Raw genomic sequence first — 21837 nt, forward strand, 5'->3', positions numbered from 1 at the left:
CAGCATTAATGAAGATCTCGGTGCTTTTGATCACGTCTTGCTTGTCACGGGCATGGACTAAGGCGAGAAGCTGGTCCCAGGGGGTGTGACAAGAGCATTTGGAGGAGGAGGAGAAGGAGGAAGAGGAGGGGGGGGGGATGATTCCGTGGGAAACATTCCCCACCTCGTCGAGCTGGTTGAGGTAGGGAACCAACAGACTTAGTTAAGGAGGGGACTTCGGCATTTGTGTTCCAGGCGGCGTTTTGAAGGCTGTAATTCCATTTTGGATCATGCAGTCCCAGCGCTGCGACCTTCCCGATGGCAGGAATCCTCCTGCTGCAGGAAGCAGCCGCAGTGGATGCAGCCAGGAGCCTCCCCCCCCTTAACCCCAAACCTCCGGGCTGTATCCCCAACCCTTTTCCCCTCCAGTCCCGGGGGTCCCATACGGCACCGCCCGGGTGTTTGGGGGGGGAAGGAGGGAGGTGGGAGGTCCCGCTCCGCCCCATAGGGAGGGGGGCATCTTACAGACCGCCCCCCCCCCCTCCCTTCTCACCCCGCGGACTCCGCGGCCGCGGAGCCGAGCGGAGCGGGAGGGTGAGTGCCGGGCATGGGGTGGGGGTCCCGGTGAGCCCTTTACTGGGGGGGTACCAGGGGTGGGGGGTGTCTGAGGGATCGAGGGGAGCAGCTTTTCCTTCCTTCCCCCTCCCCCCCGAGGTTTATAAAACGGGAAGGGGAAGAAAAGGGGAGGAAGAGGAGGAGTTTTGCTGTACCTGCCGGTGCGCGTCATGACTCCGGAGTAAATGCTTTGGGTGGATTTTTTTATTTCGTGTGTTTGTGGAGGTTGCGTGGCTGGGCGAAAAAAAAAAACAGGAAAAAAAAAAAACGGTGAGGAAGGGGCTAGCGGAAGGGTTTGGGGAGGGAGGAATTAAATAAAAAAAAAAAAGGGGAGGAAAGGAAAGCAAAGGGGTGTCGGTACCCCCGAGGCTGCAGTGCCCGGGAGCCCCCGGGGAGCGCTTGGGATGCAGGGGGGGATGCGGAGGGGTTGGGATGCAGGAGGGGTTGGGATGCGGGGAAATAGGGCTGGAAGGGCCCGGCCTGGCTTTGGGGGTGCTCAGGGGGGGTTGTATTAAACTGCAGCTCCTGAAGGAGGAGTTGGGGGAATCGCTTTGCAGTTGCTGGGCTGCCTCCTGCCCTGCAGCGCCCGGCGCGGCTCTTTGCTTTCCCTTGGGATTCAGATAAGGACGAAAACTCAAGCCCGTTTTTAAATTTTTTTTATTTTTTTAATGCATAAATAAAGCGTTTGGCTTAAATAAGGCGAGAGCTTGGCACGTCAGAGTTGTTCTGGAGTGGGATTTACGCTGCTGTCTTCTTTCAGCAAGATCAATAATCTTATTTTCTTGCCTTTCTGCAGGTGCTCACTGCTCAGTTGTAGGGCTTTTTACCTTAAGCCACAGCTCCTTCAGCTTAGGCACATCCCCTCCTTGTTTGGATTTTTTAGTTTAGAAGCACTGTTTGGGATTTTTTATTTAGAAACGTTATTTGGTTGGTTTTTTTTACTTCAGAAACACTCTCTGGTTGCTGGTTTTTTGTTTGTTTGCTCTTTACTTTAGGAACACTCCTTGTTTGGGTTTGTTTGGGGTTTTTTTTTTTAGTTTAGAAATGCTCCTTGATTTTTATATTTTATTTTTTTAGCTTAATAACCAAGGGGAATGTGACCTGCAGCTCTAGATCACATAAACTGCTCCATGGAGCCCTTTGGAGGGTGATGTCTGGGGTGGGAGGGGAGGCTTCCAGACTATCCTCTGCTCATTGTTTACCTCTTGGAAGAGTCATTACCATCCCTGGTGTAGAATTAAAGCACTAAACCAGTCATTTCCTTGAGATTGCTTTGTTGGAGAAGCCCACAAGCAGTTGTGTTTCAGCACAAGATCTTAGGGATGTGACTAAATCGTGGGGGACTTTGGCAGGCTAAAAGTAGCTTCATTTTATCCACAGTTATTCTAATGAATGTCTTGGCAGCTTCTTTTTCTCCTAGGCCTACACGTTCATTACCCTGGCCTGGAGTTATCAGGAGGATTTGGTTTGTTGTTTTTTTTTTTTTACCCCAGTACAATTTCTCACCATTCGAGTGATGCTTCTTCAGTATTCTTAATTATCTCTTCTGTGGCTTCATCAGCTTAAGTGGAGGTGGCAGGTGTAATATTAAGAAATTAATTAACATTCCTATAAGGACCCTTCGTCCAACCTAGGTGAGGTAAATTAAAGCATGGAAGTGTTCCAGAAAAGATGTGGAAATGCTGCTGGGTTGGTTTTGGTTTTTTATAACTAGATTTAAAAAATAAATACAGGAGCATTTATCTGCATTGAATCTGATTAAATCAGCTTTGCCAGTTTTCTGGATGTCAATTAAAAAGAGGAGTGTGACTGAGGGGAGAGCTTGGTCCTATACAATGATCCTATACGTGGTCCTATACATTCAGCAAGGACCTTGGTGGAACTTTTCCTCTTGTGGGTCCTGAAAGCAGTGGATGTCCAAGTGCTGAGCAGGGGGGAGAAGCATTTTGGTTTTTTTTAATGACCTTTAAGCAACAGCTGCTACTTTTGGTTATTTTTAAAATGCTCTGATGTTATTTTTAAGGATTTCTTGCTTGAAAATACTCAGAGGAGTTGCATGTATTTTTCCTGTAGGAAACAGGCGTTGGCATAGGTTGATGCTGAAGCTTTTTCTTTTTCTTTTTTTTTTTTTTTTTTTTCTTCTTGTTTTTTCTGACAGCTGAGGAATTTTAAATCACTTTTCTGCTGTGAAGCAGACTGAATGGGCTTTTAATAAGAAGCCCTCCAGGCTCTAGGTGGGATCTTTCCCCAGGGGCTTCTCTTGTGCAGCCGTGTCCACCACGGGTCCTGCTGGGGGTCACTGCCCCATGGGGACCCTCCAGAGAAGGCTGTGAGCAGTGGGATGGGTTCCTTATTTTTATTTTTTTTTTTCCTTGATGAGCTTTTTCCTTCCTCTTTTCCCTTCTACCCTCAGAGAAACGCAGGCTCTGCTGGAGCTCTTGGTCTGAGTGTTTGAAGTTCTTCGAGCTCAGTGCTGCTGCTGTCTGAGCAACCTCGTGTGTTTCTGTAGTTAGGTGATGTCTGGACTCCCAAAAATAGTTTTCCTTGTTATAATCCAGCTGAGGAAGGAAGCTTGATCCATGTGTTGTCTGACAGATAAGGGAGCACTGAGCGCCTGCTACAGAGCTGCTCTGGAAGTGCAGTCACCAAACCCATCCAGGCTGCTTTCCAACTGAGCACTGGGAGCTCTGAAACCTGGAATATGGAGGAATTTTCATAAAAACCAACCCTGTCTTTTGGGCTCAAAGGTTGAGAACTGCCTCAGTTGTTCATCTATGGTGTGTAGGTGGTGTTGGGACTCGTGGCCAGAGGATGGAAGGGGCTGGAAGAGGTGGTGGTGGTGAGAAGACCTTCCCTACTTTTCCTGCTGAGTTTTATTTCAACTTCACAGGTGAGAAAACAGAGAGAGATGGAGATTGAGCAGTGACTGAACCCTTGGGCAAAAAGAGGTGGCAAAACTGGGGATAAAGACCTGGTGGTTCCCCAGCCTGCTGTCCCTCACCAGGTACGTCCTTGTGGAATGGGATGCTATCTCCTGGAAGAGCATTTTATTTTAAATTAATTGTTTTTCCTCCAAAAGATTATGTTGAGCACTACTGTGCTGTGCAGCTGGCCTAATGAAGAGGTAAAAAATAATGAAAAGCAGTGGTGGATCTGCTCCAGGATGAGAAGGGGGTTACTGATGGTAAATTGAACAGTTTGCCTGGGGGTAGATGGCTCTTGTTTTCAGATTCCTGGGTCTGGCTGCCTGCCCTCAGCCCATGTGATGGACACTGAAATGGTGCTCCCAAAGAAATACTTGGGTTTGTAATTTATATGTAGCAAAGTGAAAATAAGCCAAGGTCAGTTTGAGTCTTGTGAGCTGGAGCAGAACTGATCCTGCTCTGGGTGAAGGATTGTTGCTCGTGGCATCCTGGGGCTCTTCAAGTTCTTCATGGAAGGGGCATCTAGCATATCTATTGGGAGGCATTTAATACATGAAAAAGTGAAATTAAGCATAAAAAAATAGAAAGTACTGAGTCCTGTGACTGCCTGGCTTTTACTCTTGAAATTATTTCATCCTTTGGTTTTGTGATTTTTTGGTTTGTGGTTTTTTTCTTCATTTTTTTTTCAACGAGCTAGTCTTGAAAAATGGCACCAGCACGAAGAGATGCAGGAATATGGAGACAAACCCGAGCTCTCTTGTTCAAGAACTGTCTTGTGAAGTGTAGGACCAAAAAAAGCAGTGTTCAGGTAAGCTGAGTGCTTGTTTATTTCTGCCTTTGTGTCTGCAGTTATTCTGTATTTAAGTGGCTCTGAGTCGGAGGCAATGTTCAGTTTTTTTATAGTGTTTCTGAAGCTTCAAGGTCTACTTTGAATTATGGGTTGAAATGAGCTTTTTCAGCAGGTATTCCATGATCCTTTGGTTGAAAATCTGTAAGGCATTATTGAGAAAATATCCTTGAATCTTGGTGCATTTTTAGAAGCATTTGCACCCCTAACTGAGCAGTAACTGAGAATCAGACCTCTCCAGAAGATTTATTTCTATTCTAACAGTTGTGCACAGGTTATGTGCATCATACTTTGAGATGAGTTTTGAGGTGAAGAAGAGACAGTGCTGTGCTTTACCAGACATGCTTAAAAGATCATGATTTGTGTTTTGCTGCTTCTGAAAACAGCAGTTTTGGTGATGTTGAGAGCACACAGAATCATCCAGTTAACACGTGTAGAATCATCCAGTTGGACCTTAAAATGGCTTCTTAGCTTAGTGCATGCAGTTAAAGCCCTGCTTCAGTGCCAGGGAAGGGTTTGGCATTAAAATTATTATTGCACTGAAAACATTCATTGAGCTTGGCCTCACAGCCCCTCCTTTAACCTTTGGGTGACTGCAAGAAAGGTTGAAAAATCTTTGTTTCTACGACCGCTCGATGAATTTTCCCTGGTTTTTTTCTTCTCTTTGGCCAGGAGATCCTCTTCCCCCTCTTTTTCTTGTTCTGGCTCATCCTGATGAGCATGATGCATCCTCACAGGAAGTACGACGAGGTCTCCAACACCAACCTGGGCACCCTGGATACCTCCATGGTGGTCAATTTTGTCATCGGGTACACACCACCCACCCGCACAGCCCGAGAAATCATGAAGAAAGTGGCCTTTGATTACTTTGAAGAAGGTACCAGGACCCCAGTTTAGTTTTCTGGGTATAGCTCAGGCTGTGGCTTGTGTTGGAAGAGGGAGCTCACTGGGCTGCTCCTGAGACAAAGCTTTTCTTTCCCGTGGCAGACAGAAGAAGAGGCTGGGAAGGTGGTGGTTGGATTTTTTGGGGTTGTTTGGCACAGGTTCTGGTGGTGCCATCTCAAAGGGGTTCCTGTTCTCCTCGTGCAGGTGACAAGTGTAATGCAGGAGAGGTTTGGGGACGACACAAAGGCAAAGTACAAAAAGTCCCTGAACAGCTCTAAGGCTACTTAAATGTTCTGGGGCATATTCCAGAGGTGATGCTGTCCTTCAGACATTCCTTTGGTTGTGTTTTCTATCCTATTAGTATCAAAACAACATCTTATTATATATATATTTTTTTGTTATAAATGCTGATTCCCATTTATAAGTCTCACCTTTTGAAAGCAATCTTTTGTTGTTGTTGTTGTTGTTCTTTTCTTTTTTAAAGTGCTTTGCTGGCCCAGATCACAGATGTAGCCAGACCTTATCTCTCCCAAACCACTCAGTTGTATTTTTAGTTTGGTGTCTTTGCTTCTCTTCCTTCTGGTGTGCACACTTCAAAGGCACCACAGAGAAACAGCCCAGCCCAACATCTGCATTTTCCTTATGGATGCCCTTGGCTTTCTGCTTTTGCAGCCCATATTCCTCCTGTCCTCTGCTAAAGTCAGAGGCAAAATACCACCTTTACACATATTTTTTTCCCTCTGCATTGATATAATCTGCTCTTCTTGAACAGCACTAATGGTGAAGAATAAATTCTTGGCAGAGGATTGGGGCACTGGAGCAGCAAAAAATGGGGGAAAAAGGGGAAGACTTGGGGGTAAATTTCAGTCAGCTGCCCTGCTAGCAAGCAGCAGTCCTGTAGGTGTCCATTCAGGAAAACATTTCCTTTACTAGGAGAAAAATATAGTCATGTATATGCAAATAAAGCATTCAGGATTAACGTGATGCTTCCTCAAAGCTATTGCAGTTTTTCTTCCTGGTTTGCTGATACCTAAATCAAGGTGATGATTCCTTGTGTCTCGCAGGCATCATCACCGAGGAGTATTTAAGTGAGGAGGAGCTGCAAGAGGCAAGTGCTTTTAAACCCTCCAACTTCGTGGGTGTTGTGTTCACTGATGCCATGTCCTACCAGCTGAGGTTCCCTGACTCCGTTGCTATGTCTTCCATTTATATGGAATCAAGAGGTAAATGTCCCCACTCTGATCTCTGCTTTGGGAGGGGACACACTGAGAATTTGTCCCCTTTTTCCTTGCTCTGTTGTTGCCTCTATTGGTCCTTTGGGAATTAATTGGTCCCACTGTTAATGAGGGATGGTCTCGAGCTGCTCAGTGGGGATAGGACAGATAGGACAGCTATAACTCTGGGGGTTTTTTTGGATTTGAAAATAACTTTTTATTTTTTTCTTTCCTCCAGCCAGTTGCTCCAACCTGCGGAAAGGGTGCGAGTCAGTGACGTACTGGAGCTCAGGATTTACAGCTCTGCAAGCCTGCATTGATGCTGCCATTATACAGGTAGCTGAACAAATAACATAATACAGCCAAGAAGGTTCAAAAATAGGAACTGTTTGGCTGGGGTTGGTTTTCTGATGGTGTCCATCAACTGTTTAAAATGCCACACCAAAAATTCCCTTATCATAGAATCATAGAATTAGCCGGGTTGGAAGGGACCTCAGAGATCATCTAGTCCAACCCTTGACCCACCGGAGCAGTTGCTAGACCATGGCACTGAGTGCCACATCCAGTCTTTTTTTTAAATGTCTCCAGGGACGGAGAATCTACCACCTCACCGGGCAGTCCATTCCATAGCCTGATCACCCTCTCCGTGAAGAAATTCTTTCTAATATCTAACCTAAACCTCCCCTGGCACAACTTAAGACTGTGTCCTCTTGTCTTGTTGAAGGTCGTCTGTGAAAAGAGTCCAGTTCCCACCTCGCTACAGCCTCCTTTCAGGGAGTTGTAGACAGCAATGAGGTCTCCCCTGAGCCTCCTCTTCTTCAGGCTGAACAGCCCCAGCTCTCTCAGCCTCTCCTCATAGGGCCTGTGCTCGAGTCCCTTCACCAGCCTGGTTGCCCTCCTTTGGACCTGTTCCAGGACCTCTACATCCTTCTTAAACTGAGGGGCCCAGAACTGGACACAGGACTCGAGGTGTGGCCTCACCAGGGCTGAGTACAGGGGCAGAATCACCTCCCTGGACCTGCTGGTGACGCTGTTTCTGATCCAGGCCAGGATGCCATTGGCCTTCTTGAATACGATGAGCAGGCAGAATATTTCCCATTTGTTTTCCCATATCTTGGGCAGAATCTCCTTGTCCAGTTGGACAATGCTGACATTTATCTCCATTTACGTCTGAAGGAGCCTGAACCAGGCAACACAGGAGGCTGCCAAACATTGAAGGCACAGTGCTGACACCTGGGATGGGGCTGCAAAACCAGGAGGGATGCAAAAATAACTTTTCCTTCTCTGCCTTCCAGCTGAAGACCAACCAGTCAGTGTGGGAGCAACTGGAACTGACCAGAGCAGTGGTTATGGGAGAGGCAGCAGTGGTGGAAATTGATAATTTTCCTCGTGCCATCATTTTAATTTACCTCGTGATTGCTTTCTCACCATTTGGGTATTATTTGGCAATTCATATCGTGGCAGAAAAGGAGAGGAAGTTGAAGGAATTCTTAAAAATCCTGGGACTTCATGACACTGCCTTTTGGTATGTCAGTGTTTGGTATAACTTCAGAAAAGGAATAGAAAGTCTTTGAAAGAATATAAAAAAAACAAATGCCTTTTAGGTTCTCAGTTTGATTTACTAAAAGCAAACTACTCTGTAAAATCTAGTTCGATTGCAGTATCATGAAAATGGGCAAGTATTTATCCAAATATCCTGAGCAATTCTCTTGCATTTCTGCATGTCAAGTCACACCAGGTTTTGGGGGGGTTAAGTGTGATGGTGTGTGAGATTTTCATGTAATTTTTTTTTCTTGGTTTTAAGTACTTTTGGCTCAGTACCTCCTTTTCTGGAGGCTGAGCAGGTAACCTGCAGTCTCTCTTCAGCAGCATTTCAGTGCCACTTCATTAGATGAATCTCAATCTATAATTTGGACATGCCTGAGCCTTCTGAGCAACAGGCTTTAATTTGTTCCCTTCCTCTGATGGAAATTGCCCTGTGCAGGATAATGTTTGTTTGGGTTTTTTCCAAATGAGACAATGTAATACTTGGAAATTCTTGAAAATTAAAGGGGAAAAAAAGTGGATTTAGCTTTGCTGCTGGGGCTGACAACACTTTACCATCTTTCCCTTGCTGACTGTAACAGCCAGATGGTTTGCTGTGGGTTTGTTTTTTTTTATTCCCTGGTTGCTTTTGTTTTCTATCTGCATCCAAGCTCTTTTCTGGCAGCCAGTTTTGTTTGTTTGTGGGATGTCCTTGGTGACAATCTTATTTAGCTGAGCCCTTCACCCTCTGTCCCTGCTCACACATCAGTGTTGAGCATCTCTGGGCTGGAAAAAATCAATTTGCTTTTCCCCATGTGAAATGGGAGTGGATCTGCAAGGGCACACTCCTGATGCAGCTTTGATCAGCCACTGATTAATAACTCACAAACTTGCTTCTGGGGAAAACATGGTATTTTTTTACTACCTGTACACAAACCCCTCTTGTTTCCCAAGGTCAGAATTGCTCACAGACTTCCAGCTTTTTTTTAAATTTATTTTATTTTTTTAGAAAGGATTTTATTACCCTGTCCAGCTCCTGGAATTAAATTTTAAATAGAATATCTTTAATTATTGAAACCTACGACTTGATTACCCTCTTTTGGTTATACCAGGAATTAATTATGTAAGATTAAAAAAAAAAAATCCTGAGTCATGTCAGTGTGCATCTTTTTGATGCCATGGGTGTTGATGTGTGTGCTCTCATGCCTGGAGCAATTATAGGGATGTTGACAAGAGCTCTTTTTATTTAGGGGCTCTTGTTTTCTTCTTATCTTGTCCTTTGGTGCAGCTGTCTGGACTGTTAAAGAATGGTAGTTGTAGCTATGTTTTGTCTGAATAATTCAGGGTATTGATTGATTGCTTTCTGTTCTTTTTTCCCCCCTTTTTCTCTTAGGCTTTCTTGGGTGCTGCTCTACATGAGCCTGATTTTTGTCATGTCCATTCTGATGGCAGTGATTGCAACAGCCTCTTCCCTCTTTCCCCAGAGCAGTGCCTTTGTGATATTCCTCCTTTTTTTCCTCTATGGAATCTCTTCAGTAAGTATTCCTGGGCTCACTGATTGAATCCAATCCCCAAGTTTTGGTTTTCCCTTCCTTGTCCTGGCCCCATCCCCTTCTCAGGGCCCACTCTGGGGTGTTCTACAGGTCTGGACCATCACTAGGAGAAATATCTTTCCTTGCTGTATTACCTGAGTTTATTGGCATCTCTCTTGGAACTGGAAGCCCTGTCTGTTCTGCACTATTTTGAAGTTCAAAACTTTTCCTCTTCTAAACTGTTACTATATAGTATTTATTTATTAGTTATTATTAGTTATTAGTATTTTAGTCATTATATTTTGCTATTTATTATATAGTGTCATGTTAAAACCTTGATTAAGAGTCAGAGAAACCATTTATACATCAGTTTCTTGATTTGTTTCTAAGGGAAGTTTGGTGCCTATGTCTTGGTGCCTCTATCAAGAACATTATTTGATTATCAAAGACAAAAGTGGTATTTTTATTTTTTCAACACCCTCTTACTGATTTTTTTTTAATGTAGCACCTTTTAATCTTTTTTTTTTTTTAATCTGTTCTAAGGTTTTCTTTGCACTGATGCTGACCCCTCTGTTTAAAAAGTCCAAGCATGTGGGAATAGTGGAGTTCTTGGCCACGCTGGCTTTTGGGTTTGTGGGCCTCAACATTGTCCTGCTGGAAGATTTCCCCAAATCTTTTGTGTGGATCCTCAGCCCCTTGTGTCAGTGCAGCTTCTTGATTGGTGTTGCCCAGGTACTTCCAACTAGCTCGTGATGTAGATATTCCTAAATATCTAGATTTTTATTTTGTTTATTTTATTTATTGTTTTATGTTTTATTTATAATTTTTATTTATCTTTTTTTTATTGTGGTTTTTTTTTCCTCCTGTTGCTAAGTTTTGCACCATGCTGTTGTGTCTCTCCAGGCTGGTTCTGTGCTGCTCTGTGACATCTCCCTCTGTCCCTTTCTGTTGCCAGGTCATGCATCTAGAGGATTATGAAGATGGTGCAACCTTTTCAAATATAAATAAGGGTCCTTACCCTCTCTTTATCTCTCTCATTTTATTGGTGCTGGATAGCATCTTTTACCTTCTTGTAGCTGTCTACCTTGACCAGGTCATCCCAGGTATGTCCATGAGCAAAGTGTCACCAGTTCCTGACCCCCAACCCCAGGTTAATGTGGCTGGTGGCATTTCTGATTTAATTTCAGGAGATCTATTTACAAATAGATTTTACCCTGGGACTCCTGAGTACTTTCAGCTGAACTCAAGGTGTGAGATGGGGGGAGGAGAGCACCTTTATTTAGCACTGATGGCCCCTACCTACCCAGCAACACTTTGTCTCCATTTTTCTCCAGGAAAAACTTCATTACTGGGTGAACTGGTGAACTGGTGCCTCAGCCTTTGCAGTGTGCTCCACCAGGGTTGAAAATTAAAGGCTCCTCTGCCTGTTCCAGCCCTTTCCCCAGGACAGCAGTGATTTAACAGAATCAAGTTGTTAATCTTGTAACTGATGCCCCTTAAACCTTTTGCCTCTCATCTCCCTGGCTTTCTACCCCCTGAAATCACTGTTCTTCCAGCCCTGGGATTTCCCTTGCACAAAAAAGAAATTTCCACATGTATTTTAACACTTAGCAAAACTGGGACCTCTTAGCAGGGATGTGGGAAACATGACTTAATGCAGATAAAGTCAGTTTGGCTGATGGGATCCCTTTGAAACGTCCTTCAGCCAGGACAGCTCGTGGCTTTGAGAGCTGAGAGCCAAAAGCTGAGGAGTATCTGGAGCTACTGGTAAGAAATGGTTTTTTTTTTCTCTTTGCTCTCCCCAGGGGAGTTCGGGCTCCGCCGCACGCTGTTTTTCTTCATGAAACCCTCATTTTGGTCAAAGCACAGGAAGAATTACAAGGAGTTGTACGAGAGCAGCATCAATGGCAGCTTGAGTTTCAGTGAGATAGTTGAGCCCGTGCCTTCTGAATTTCAGGGGAAAGAAGCCATCAGGTACCTTCCCTGCCCTGCCCCGTGCAGGGATCAAGAGATCACTTGGGGCCCTGATGTTAAATTTCATGGGAAATTGGAAAATTACTCTGGGTTCCCCAGGGGTTGGAATCAAACAGCATATGGGATGCATTGCAGAGTCCCTCACACAGAGTTCCCGTGAAGCTCCATCATCATCAGGGACATGGATGCTTTCCAAGGAGAAATCCCGGGCCTTAAAGAAAGGGTTTGTTTGTGGATTCTATTCCTTCAGCTGGAGCCTTCTCAAAAGGGGCTGGTTTTCCATTCCCTCAGTTGCACTGGGGCCAGGAGGGGTGTAAGCAGTTGCAGATGTTGGAACGCCCACTCTGCTGGGTTTAGTTTCTGGTAACACACAGTTGAGGAGAAAAAGCTCAGTTCTAGGGTTGGCTGAAGGCTGCTGTGTTCTCTGGAGACCAGAGGGGAACTTTGGGGTGGTTTTATCCAACTGCTGGATCTCAGAGGGTAAACCAAAACTGAGTAATAGGTGTCCATGTTCTCATCCTTCACCTTGTGTTTTATGTCACCTCTTGTCTTGCACCTGAACAATCCATGTTTTTGGTGTGCCTCAGATACTATTTTCAGTGGTATTTTAGCCCTTTTTAGTGTCATTTCCCAATGGCATGGCCTGATGTCTATTGGAGAACTCTCTAGCTTTACTTCTCCTGGTTGGCTCCACCACTCTGAAATATTTGAGCTTAGGACAAGTCTGGTGTTGTCCACGTTCTTGGTGTCTCTTTAGGGATCTGCCATAGTTTGGAAGGTCCAGGTTTAATCCTCATGTTCACATGAGGACATTGTAGAAGTTTTTGCATTATTCCTCCTCCACCCTTTCCATAGCATCTCATGAACTCTTCCCATAGCATCCCTCCACGAGCTCTCCAGCATCTTACCATCTTGCCATGTACAGCCTTTGTTTTCTTTCATACCCAGTTCTTCTCCCAGGTGTTCACACCTCTAATCCACTTCCCAGCCTCATTTTTTTGGGTGGCCAGGCTTCCAAAACCCATCTGTCCTTCAGGTACACTGAGGTTTTTTCATTTTGAAAACCAGTGGGGCTGGGAGGAAGGTTTTTAACTTTCTTAGAGAGAAAGATATCAGCTTTCTTTTACCTAATTTTATTCAGGAGCTGTCAGTAATCACATCTTTGGAGTCTTTGCTACTAACATCTCTTTTCCATGTTGTGTCTGTTGAGTCTTCTGGTGTTCTATGAAGTTACTGGGGAGTAGCTGTTCCCTTTTCCAGCTTGGGAAACCTGTATAGCATTGTTCTACTATGTGAAAGAAGCACAGATTAGAAAGAATTCATCCTGTCATGATAGGAAATGCCTTACAAAGTGATGAAAAAAGCTTTCTGGTACCAGGGTGAGGAAGGACCAGGTTCTGCAGCAACACACCCTGTCCCTTGACCCTTTAACATGTCTAGTGACTGTTGTTGTGACTGTTGCCAAGTGCTGATCATTCAAAATGACATATAAAGATCCTAAAATACTTGATAAAAATGCCATGTCTTCTTTCAGAATCAGCTGTGTTCAGAAAACATTCAGGAAAAAGGGGGAAACTGTGGAGGCTCTCCGAAGTAAGAACATTTCAGCTTTGTAGCTGCTTGTCAGATGCAGAGGAGCAGTAGCTGAGTTGTTGAGTGGTCTTTTGTGTTTCAGTTTGAGCTTTTTGGTTTCTTTTAGTGGGGTGCATGAATGCCAGATATGCTTGTGTGTGTTTTCTCTCACCACTTTGGAACTAAGCTTCTTTAAAATGGTGCCCCAAAACGAGGACCCCTTCCATCATCAGGTTGCCCAGAGAAGCTGTGGCTGCCCCATCCCTGGCAGTGTTGGAGCTTGGATAGGGCTTGGAGCAACCTGGGCTGGTGGGAGGTGTCCCTGCCCATGGCAGGAGGTTGGAACTGGATGATTTATAAGCTCCCTTCCAACGCAAACCATTCTGTGACTCTGAAACCCATCCCTGTCATTGCTCCTCCACGTGTGGTGTTAGTGTTATGATCCTCCCTGATCTTTCCATCTCATCCCTGCTTTAAACATGGCCAGCATGCAGCTGGTCTTAGCCCCAGTGGTCCCATCCCATGATGTGGAGGTAAGGTGTCCCAAACACCCCTCTTGGTGACATCTGGATTTATCTCTGCCAGCTCTGCTTGCCACGAGGGTGTCACTAATGTCTCCTCTTTTCTCTCCACGCCTTCCTGGGGGACCAGATTTATCCTTTGACATCTATGAAGGGCAGATCACAGCTCTGCTGGGCCACAGTGGGACTGGGAAGACAACACTGATGAACATCCTCTGTGGGCTGTGTCCCCCCACGGATGGTGAGCTGCTCCAGGGGTGGGTTTGGAAGCTCTTCCCCTTCCTGGTTATTTCAGGATGCACCCAGTCTTTTGCTGGATAATATCTAGAAGAGCCCACTTTAGATTTGTGGCTATCTTAGCCTGTTATCTGGCTGTGAAAAAAAAAATCTCTTCACTTGTTTGCTCCTGGTTGCAAAAAAAATAATTTTTTTTATTTTTTTTTTTTAGGGTTTGTCTCTGTTTATGGGCACAGAGTCTCTGAAATTGATGAAATGCTTGAAGTGAGACAGATAGCAGGGGTGTGTCCCCAGGCTGATATACACTTTGATATTTTAACTGTGGAAGAGAATCTCTCCATCTTTGCTGCCATTAAAGGAATCCCTCAGAATGATTTGATCCAGGAGGTAAGTCAGCTGGGCACAAAAATGGTTTTGTGTGTTCATTTCTAACCTGCAGGGCAAAATACTCTTGCACCACACTGGTATTTCCTTCAGTTTGCAGAGGAATATTGTTTTACAGTGTATGAGACAGAATCATGGAATTGAGGAGTGGTTTGGGTTGGAAGGGCCCTTTAAAGGTCATCTTGTCCAAGGCACAGACAGGTATTTTTACAAAGGTGAACTGTTCATTTTTCTTAGGAGATTAAAATGCTCATGAAAAATTTTAGAGCCAGTTTGTGTTGAAGCTCCAGGCTGGGCACAGAGTGGCAGAAAGGGACCTGGGACTTGGGGTGACAGGAAGCTGAACATGAGCCAGCAGTGTGCCCAGGTGGCCAAGAAGGCCAATGGCATCCTGGGCTGGCTCAGGAACAGCGTGGCCAGCAGGTCCAGGGAAGGGATTCTGCCCCTGTGCTCAGCTCTGGTGAGGCCACAGCTTGAGTCCTGTGTCCAGTTCTGGGCCCCTCAGCTCAAGAAGGAGATTGAGGTGCTGGAGCAGGTCCAAAGGAGGCAACTGGGCTGGTGAAGGGACTGGAGCACAGACCCTGTGAGGAGAGGCTGAGGGAGCTGGGGGTGTTGAGGCTGGAGAAGAGGAGGCTCAGGGGAGACCTCATCACTCTCTGCAACTCCCTGAAAGGAGGTTGGAGCCAGGGGGGGGTTGGGCTCTTTTCCCAGGCAACTCTCAGCAAGACAAGAGGGCAGGGTCTCAAGTTGTGCCAGGGGAGGTTTAGGTTGGAGATTAGGAAGAATTTCTTTCTGGAGAGGGTGATCAGGCATTGGAATGGGCTGCCCAGGGAAGTAGTGGATTCTCCGTGTCTGGAGATATTTCCAAAGAGCCTGGATGTGGCACTCAGTGCCATGGTCTAGCAACCGCAACGGTGGTTCAAGGGTTGGACTCGATGATCTCTGAGGTCCCTTCCAACCCAGCCCATTCTGTGATTCTATGATAAGCACAAATGTTCAACTTCTTCAGGTTTCCATCAGCTTAAGACCCTGCCCTGGATGCATGGGCCATGAGCAGGGTGTGCAGTACAGAATACACTGAATTAGGAGCAGTTAACCTGAATGCTAAGTATGAATAATAATTTTTTTGTTTTGTTTTAAATGTAGGCTTTTTTTTTTTTTTAAGCACTGAATGTATTTTTTATGTTTTATAGGTGCAGAAAGTGTTGTTGGATTTGGACATGCAGCCTATCAGAGACAACCAAGCTAAAAAATTAAGTGGGGGGCAGAAGAGGAGGCTCTCGGTGGGAGTTGCTGTCCTGGGGAACCCCAAGGTGAGTGTCACCAAGTTTCCCCTTTGCTGTCACTTCAGGGCTGATGTCTCTTGTCAAAACCAACTCATGCAGATGATAAAATGTATACTGCAGAAATCTGTGAGCATCTGTCACGTTTTTTCTCCTTGATGGTGGTTAAAATCACTTTAATAACTCAACGTTATGCTTGAGGATGGTAATTGCTGTAGCTCTGGGTTTAATCTCTCTTGGAAATCACCAGCATGACAAGGTTGATGTCATTTCTGGCAGGTAACATTTAACCCTCGACAGTGAATCTGTCAAAGATTTTCCTTGCAAAGCCATCCAGGCACTTAGGGATGGAGCCAGGGAGCTCTTTTGTGTTAGGGATTTGTTATTTCTGGGCTGTAGGAATGGGGGCTGCTTTTAGAGCTGTATTCCAAAGAGATGTGTGTGACAGTTCCCTGGGATTTTAAAAGCATGTGTGTATGTTTAATCATCCCTTAAGAGAAGGACTCAGCCCACAGCTAAATATAACTGTATCAGAAGCAGAAATAAGCAGACTATGGCATATATGATTTTTCCAGTAGTCAAAACAGGAGTAGAATTTATTCCAAGCACAGTGCAGGCAGCTTGCTTACTCCAGAATATTTCCTGGATGTTGTGGAGGATTAAGCACAAAACCTGTTACCTGCGTGGGGTTTGCTGAGGTCACCTTGGCCGTGGATGTGGCTTTACCAATGCTTCATGGTTTTACCCCGAGGTTTTGCTGCTGGATGAGCCAACAGCAGGCATGGATCCGTGCTCCCGGCACATCGTCTGGAACCTCCTCAAAACCAGGAAAGCAAATCGTGTGACTGTTTTCAGCACCCACTTCATGGACGAGGCAGATATCCTGGCTGGTGAGTCCTGCTGCCACGGGACCCCTGAGCACTGTCTGATCGAGTCACATTATGGAGCAAAAAGTGATTTTTCTCTTAACTGCAGAGTCCACCCTTCACTGAGATTTATAGTTGGGTTTTGGAGCAAACTGGCACTTCTTCTATCCAAAGGGTCTTCTTGTTGGGTTGGGGTTTTTTTCTTTTTTTATTTCATTTTTTTTTTAATTGAATTTTCCATTTGTTTCCAGATCGTAAAGCTGTGATTTCCCAAGGGATGTTAAAATGCCTGGGATCCTCTCTCTTTCTGAAGAGCAAGTGGGGGATTGGCTACCGCTTGAGGTACTCTCTGTGGGTTCCCTGTTCCATGGCATTGGGCATCTTTTCTTTGGTGCTTTTCTTTCCTGTTTCAAAACCCTAAGATAGCACTTCCCACCCCCCAAAAAAAGATCCCTTTAGGAGCTTTGCACTGAGGTTTTGCTGCTCTGCTCAGCTGCTGCTTGTGATGTAGGCATGAAGAGAAAAACCAGCCTGAAAAACCCTGCTAAACCCTGCTTCCCTCTGCCTTTTCTCAGCATGCACATCGATGCCTACTGCAACACAGAGGCCACGACCTCCCTGATCCGTCAGCACATTCCTGCTGCCAGCCTCATCCAGGAGAACCACGAGCAGCTCGTCTACACCCTGCCCCTCAGGGACATGGACAAGTTTGCAGGTATGGAGGCTTTGGATGTGCTGCAGGGCTGGGAAGCCACAGGGGAGAAATCCGTCGAGCAGAACCAGAGCCTGCAGCTCCTGTGAAATTCTCACTTCTGCTTTTATTGGCTTTTTTTTTTTCTCCCCCAAATTGTGGTGGTTTTACCCAACTGGATCTAAGAGGATAACCCAAAACTGAATAATAGATGTTCACGTTCTCCATGCTTACTTTTTTTCCTAAGTAAATATTCAGTGTTTGGCTATGATTTCATGGAATAGTTTTGGTTGGAAAAGACATCTAAGATCATTAAGATTTGGTTGGTGATCAGTCAGCAAGGTCTTTCCTTGGTGAGTTAGGAGCTCATCACCTCCTCCATGGGGGTTGTGCTATGCTAGGAGGGACCTGGATCCCCTTCAGCAAATGCTGGGGAGATGATCATAGCAGAAAGATGAAGGGAATTTTTTTTTTTTCCAAGAATCCCCTTTGTCCTTGAGAAGCATCACCATCCTGCACAGCATTTTGGTGAGCAGGGCTGGCCTCCAGTGGGAAGCCAGAAAGCCCCAAATCCTCCAGAAATAAATCCCACTTGAGGAGGTGCAGAGATGGTTGTGGCAGTTCCCTGGTGAGGAGCAGATGATGCTCTCACTAGATGGCAGCAATTATCTGCTCAGTCCTGCCTGGGGCCTCTTTTTCATCTCCCAGGAGAAAATAGCCCAAACCAGCCTGTCCTCTGCCCTCTGTGGCAAGCCAAGAGAGAATCAATACTGATGTGAATACAGCTGGGGTTTCAGAAATGCTTTTTTCCTCCTTGCATTTAACCAGTTAATAATTTATTAGCTTTACCTTCAGCAGCCAGTGTGGGTACTTTGGGAAACCAGGCACCTTTATGCAAGACTGAATCAATTCCCTCAAATGATTTTAAGGAGGAGCTGAGGTTAGGAACATGTCTTAATTACCAGGGCAGAAGAAATCATGGAGATGGGATGAATATTGCTGGGGATCCAGCTGCTTTTCCCATTTTATGCTTTTGCATTTCCTTTCAAGATGACCTTGGCTCTGAAGCTCTCATTTTGTCAAGTCCTTCACTGCACAGAACTGGCAGGAGCCCAATAGCTCTCACACTAAGCATCATTTTGACCTTCAAGCTGCACACACCATCCAGGATCTCCTGCCCAGTTAAGCTGGCTTTAGAGATCTGGGTATTTATACATATAAAGAATTACTCAGTGGTTTTATTTGGAAAATCTTTGTGCCTGGATCTAGAAAGGATGATTTGTCCCATTGCACCTGCATGAGGTGTTTTCAGCAAAGGGGTTCTCACAGCCAGGCAAGAGACAGCTCTGAGCCCAGGAGCTTCAGGATGGTGAGGTGCTTTTCATAAACCCTTCAGCTTGGGAAAACAATGCCCCATATCCCATTCCTGATCACAGAGGTTGGATGTTTTTTGCTTAAAGGAGTTTATCCCAACCTTGGTTCTCAAGCCATGACTCCTTGTTGGAGCGAAGCAACCAAATTAACCCCTGATTTTCTCTACCATGCAGAAAGCTTTAGGGATGCCCCTGTTGGGCTTGAAGATCATTTTGTAAGATGATGTAGTTCTGTTCCTGAGCAATCAGTGGTTTCCCTTCTGTCCCTCAGGCTTGTTTTCTGACCTGGACACTCATTCCCATCTGGGTGTTATCACCTATGGCGTTTCCATGACAACCCTGGAGGATGTTTACCTGAAGCTGGAAGTTGAGGCAGAGATTGATCAAGCAGGTGGGATGATCCTGGCTTCCCTCATATTTAATTTAGTCTTAATTAGTGTAAAATTGTCCAGACCAGGAGGCATCTTGCTAAGGAGGCAAAGTCCTGCTGCAGAGGACTCTCAGGACTCCTTTGGTCTCACAGCACTCCAGATTTTGGAAATATTTCACATCAAAAACACACAAAAGCAGCAAGTTGGGTGGGGAGTGATGCTGGGAGGATCCAGAGGAAAAGCTTTTTACTGGCTGTCTCTGCAGTAATTATCTTCCCACCCAGTCCACTTACATCAGATGTCTCTGCTTTAGAGTTGCATTTTTTATAGCCAGCTTTTTAAAATGTGCATTGTTTCTCTAATGGAAATTACTTCCAAGAAACTGTAAATGCACAGTGTAAAATTTATTTCCAGCCTTCTGTGTGAGCACTAATATTCATAGCCTGCACTTAAGGCTGAAATAGCTGTGCTTGGGTGTCTTCCTCTCCTTTAAATTAACTTCCAGTTCAAAGGAAAATGGCACTTAATATAACTCCAGCATTAATCAGTTCTGCTGGAGTCAACTTGAAATGATCTAAGCAATATTAATTTTATTCTTTGTGATACAGCCTAGTAAACTATGCTGCTTTTTCAAGGGTCTCTGGCAGAGCATCCCATCTGTAGAGTTTTGTTATTTCTGTTTTCAGATTACAGTGTGTTCAATGCCCAGCAAGTGCAGGATGAAATGGACACCAAATCCCTGGATGACATGGAGCAGAGCCTCCTGATGCTCTCAGAAACAAAGGCATCAGCAATGAGCAGTGCAGCCCTCTGGAAAAAGCAGGTTGCCACCATAGCAAAAGTTCATTTCCTGAGCCTCAAGAGGGAAAATAAGTGTGTGAGAGTTATGTGAGTATTGGGGACTTCTCACTGCTATGCAAAATTCTCTAAACCTCTTTTGAGTGATCCCAGAGTGGTTCAATTAAGCAATTAATTTTTTTTTCCCCCCATAGTTACATTTGAACAATTCCAAGTATTGCTGTTGAAGACAAGTTTGTTTTGGGGGGGGCAAGGGAGATGTTGTTTTAATAAAATGGCTTGGCTTTTGCTGAATGTTAATAAACCCAAAACTTTTCTTTCTTTCAGGTTGTTGCTTTTTCTGATCTATCTTGTAGTTCAGATTTATTGTTTTTCATACACCACATCATCAAAACTTCTGTAGCTGCTATCAAACTCTCCCCAGATCTGTACTTGCTGAAGCCTGGGGAGGATTATCACAAGTACAGGAGTCGTCTCCTGCTGCAGAATTCCACAGGTAGGAGAGCAAAGCTGCTCCACGAGGACAGATCTTGGTTCCTCTCTCTTTAATCCTAATTTTCCACGTGGTGGGGAAAGTGCTGTGTGCTGCTTTGGGATTTTTTCCTTGAAATTAAGCCAAATGAAGAGTTTCCAAGAACCCAGAGATGGTAGAACATGAGTATTCTTCATGCCCTAGGGTTTGGTTCACAGATCTTTGTTTTCATCCCATGTCTGGTGCTTGCCATGCCTAAGGTGACCCTGGTTAAGGAGCCAACCAGAGAGACACTTGAATACATCAACATTAAAATCCTGCTGCAGAAAATTCCTTTTTGCTTCCACTTGGGATGTTTTCAAAGTGCAGAGCAGCAACTGAGCAATAGAAACAAGCATCTGCCTGAGCTATCAGGAAATTTTGCTTTAATACAACTTAATTTTTCTGGTCTCTGTGTCAGTGTCTTTGGTTTCCTGGTCTCTTGGCTAATTCTCTGCTCAATTGAAACTCTGAGTATCCTGATAATGCTCTTTGTCAGCTCTGCTTCCTCACTGCTGCGTTTGATTTGGGTAAATTAATTGGAGAAGATCACCAACACTTTTTTTTTTTGGATGCTTCAGTGGCTGTTGAGTGGGAAGCTGAAATAAAAAATGTTCCTGTTGCTGTTTTCAACAAGAGAACTCTTTTTAGTTGTCATCTGTAAGGAAGCAGTCATCCTTCATCAGAGGGGGGAAATGCATCAGTAATGTTGTGCACAAGACTCCACACAGGTGATGAACTGTGGTGTTTTCTCTCTCTCTTACACCAGAATCTGACATCAGTGACATTGTCCACTCTCTGGGGAACATGAACATACTCCTGGAGATGTTCAATGACAGTGACTATGTCTCAGTTGCCCCTCACAGTGCAGCTTTGAACGTGTTTGACCTCGAATCCAGACAGGTAAGATGGGCAGAGGGGCTGGGTCACATCCCACAGAGCAGACAGGGGGTTTGTTTCCCACTTGCCTGCAGGGCCTGTGTTGTGTCAGATAACCAAATAATCACATAATATTGCTTATACAAGAAGTCTGTGTTAACAGAGTGGTGATATTATCAAAAGAAATGTTCTTCAATAATTATAATTATGGTGGGGTAATCAAACTTCCATCCCCCTTCCCTCCCCACAAGGACACAAAATGCCAAGAGAAGTATTTTACTTCAGAGAAGAGCAGGCATAGGGATTGATTTTTGTTGTACTTGTGCTGGCAGAATTATACAGTCTGACAGAAGTATAATTCCATGGTGCTCTCATGTGTAAAGAAAAATGAGGTTTTTGGCTTTTAAGTGTTGATTTCAGTATGGTCACTGAAGGAATGTCAGAAAGAATTCAGCACTGGGCTTGTATTTAGTCTCCAGCAAAGGAACTGCTGTGCCAGATGCCAGCTCTGTCTCTTGTTCCCATTTTTATTCATGGCAAACTATTAATGAGAGTGTGGCAGCACAGCCCTTGGCTAATGTGAATTTCTGCCTGTCTGGTTATTAAGTGCATTAAGGGGGAGCATCCGAGTGCAGGGTGCTGTGTGTTTCATTTCTCAGACTCTCACTGTCTGCAGCATCATTTGTCATAGTGTCCCAGTTGCATAAAACTGGGAATTTATTCCAAATCATTTGGCCTTTACAAACACATCTGTTTTCCTGGACTAGGTTACATCTTACAACCACCCTGAGCTTCCTTACAAAGCCTGCTCCATTTTTCCCAGGTGCAATTAAACCCATCGAAGCTCCCTCCTGGGG

The 21837-nt window shown here is 44.9% G+C and overlaps 1 protein-coding gene across 1 annotated transcript in view; it reads left to right on the forward strand.

The window, feature by feature from the left end:
* The first annotated feature begins 509 nt into the window (after nucleotides 1–509).
* ABCA5 (ATP binding cassette subfamily A member 5) overlaps nucleotides 510–21837 on the forward strand; it is a 32429-nt gene continuing 11101 nt past the window's right edge. The window contains 23 exon segments of the mRNA XM_030461859.1: nucleotides 510–573; nucleotides 3485–3598; nucleotides 4212–4326; nucleotides 5038–5242; nucleotides 6315–6473; nucleotides 6703–6800; nucleotides 7760–7989; nucleotides 9382–9523; nucleotides 10064–10252; nucleotides 10476–10623; nucleotides 11326–11494; nucleotides 13029–13087; nucleotides 13718–13828; nucleotides 14036–14211; nucleotides 15402–15521; nucleotides 16243–16381; nucleotides 16609–16699; nucleotides 16933–17072; nucleotides 18693–18812; nucleotides 19479–19680; nucleotides 19918–19955; nucleotides 19958–20086; nucleotides 20871–21004. Coding sequence (XP_030317719.1) covers nucleotides 4225–4326; nucleotides 5038–5242; nucleotides 6315–6473; nucleotides 6703–6800; nucleotides 7760–7989; nucleotides 9382–9523; nucleotides 10064–10252; nucleotides 10476–10623; nucleotides 11326–11494; nucleotides 13029–13087; nucleotides 13718–13828; nucleotides 14036–14211; nucleotides 15402–15521; nucleotides 16243–16381; nucleotides 16609–16699; nucleotides 16933–17072; nucleotides 18693–18812; nucleotides 19479–19680; nucleotides 19918–19955; nucleotides 19958–20086; nucleotides 20871–21004 — 2901 coding nt within the window. The 5' untranslated portion in view covers nucleotides 510–573; nucleotides 3485–3598; nucleotides 4212–4224.

This window comes from Calypte anna, chromosome 18 (assembly GCF_003957555.1).
Source record: "Calypte anna isolate BGI_N300 chromosome 18, bCalAnn1_v1.p, whole genome shotgun sequence".
In the NCBI taxonomy this organism is placed as follows: Eukaryota; Metazoa; Chordata; class Aves; order Apodiformes; family Trochilidae; genus Calypte; species Calypte anna.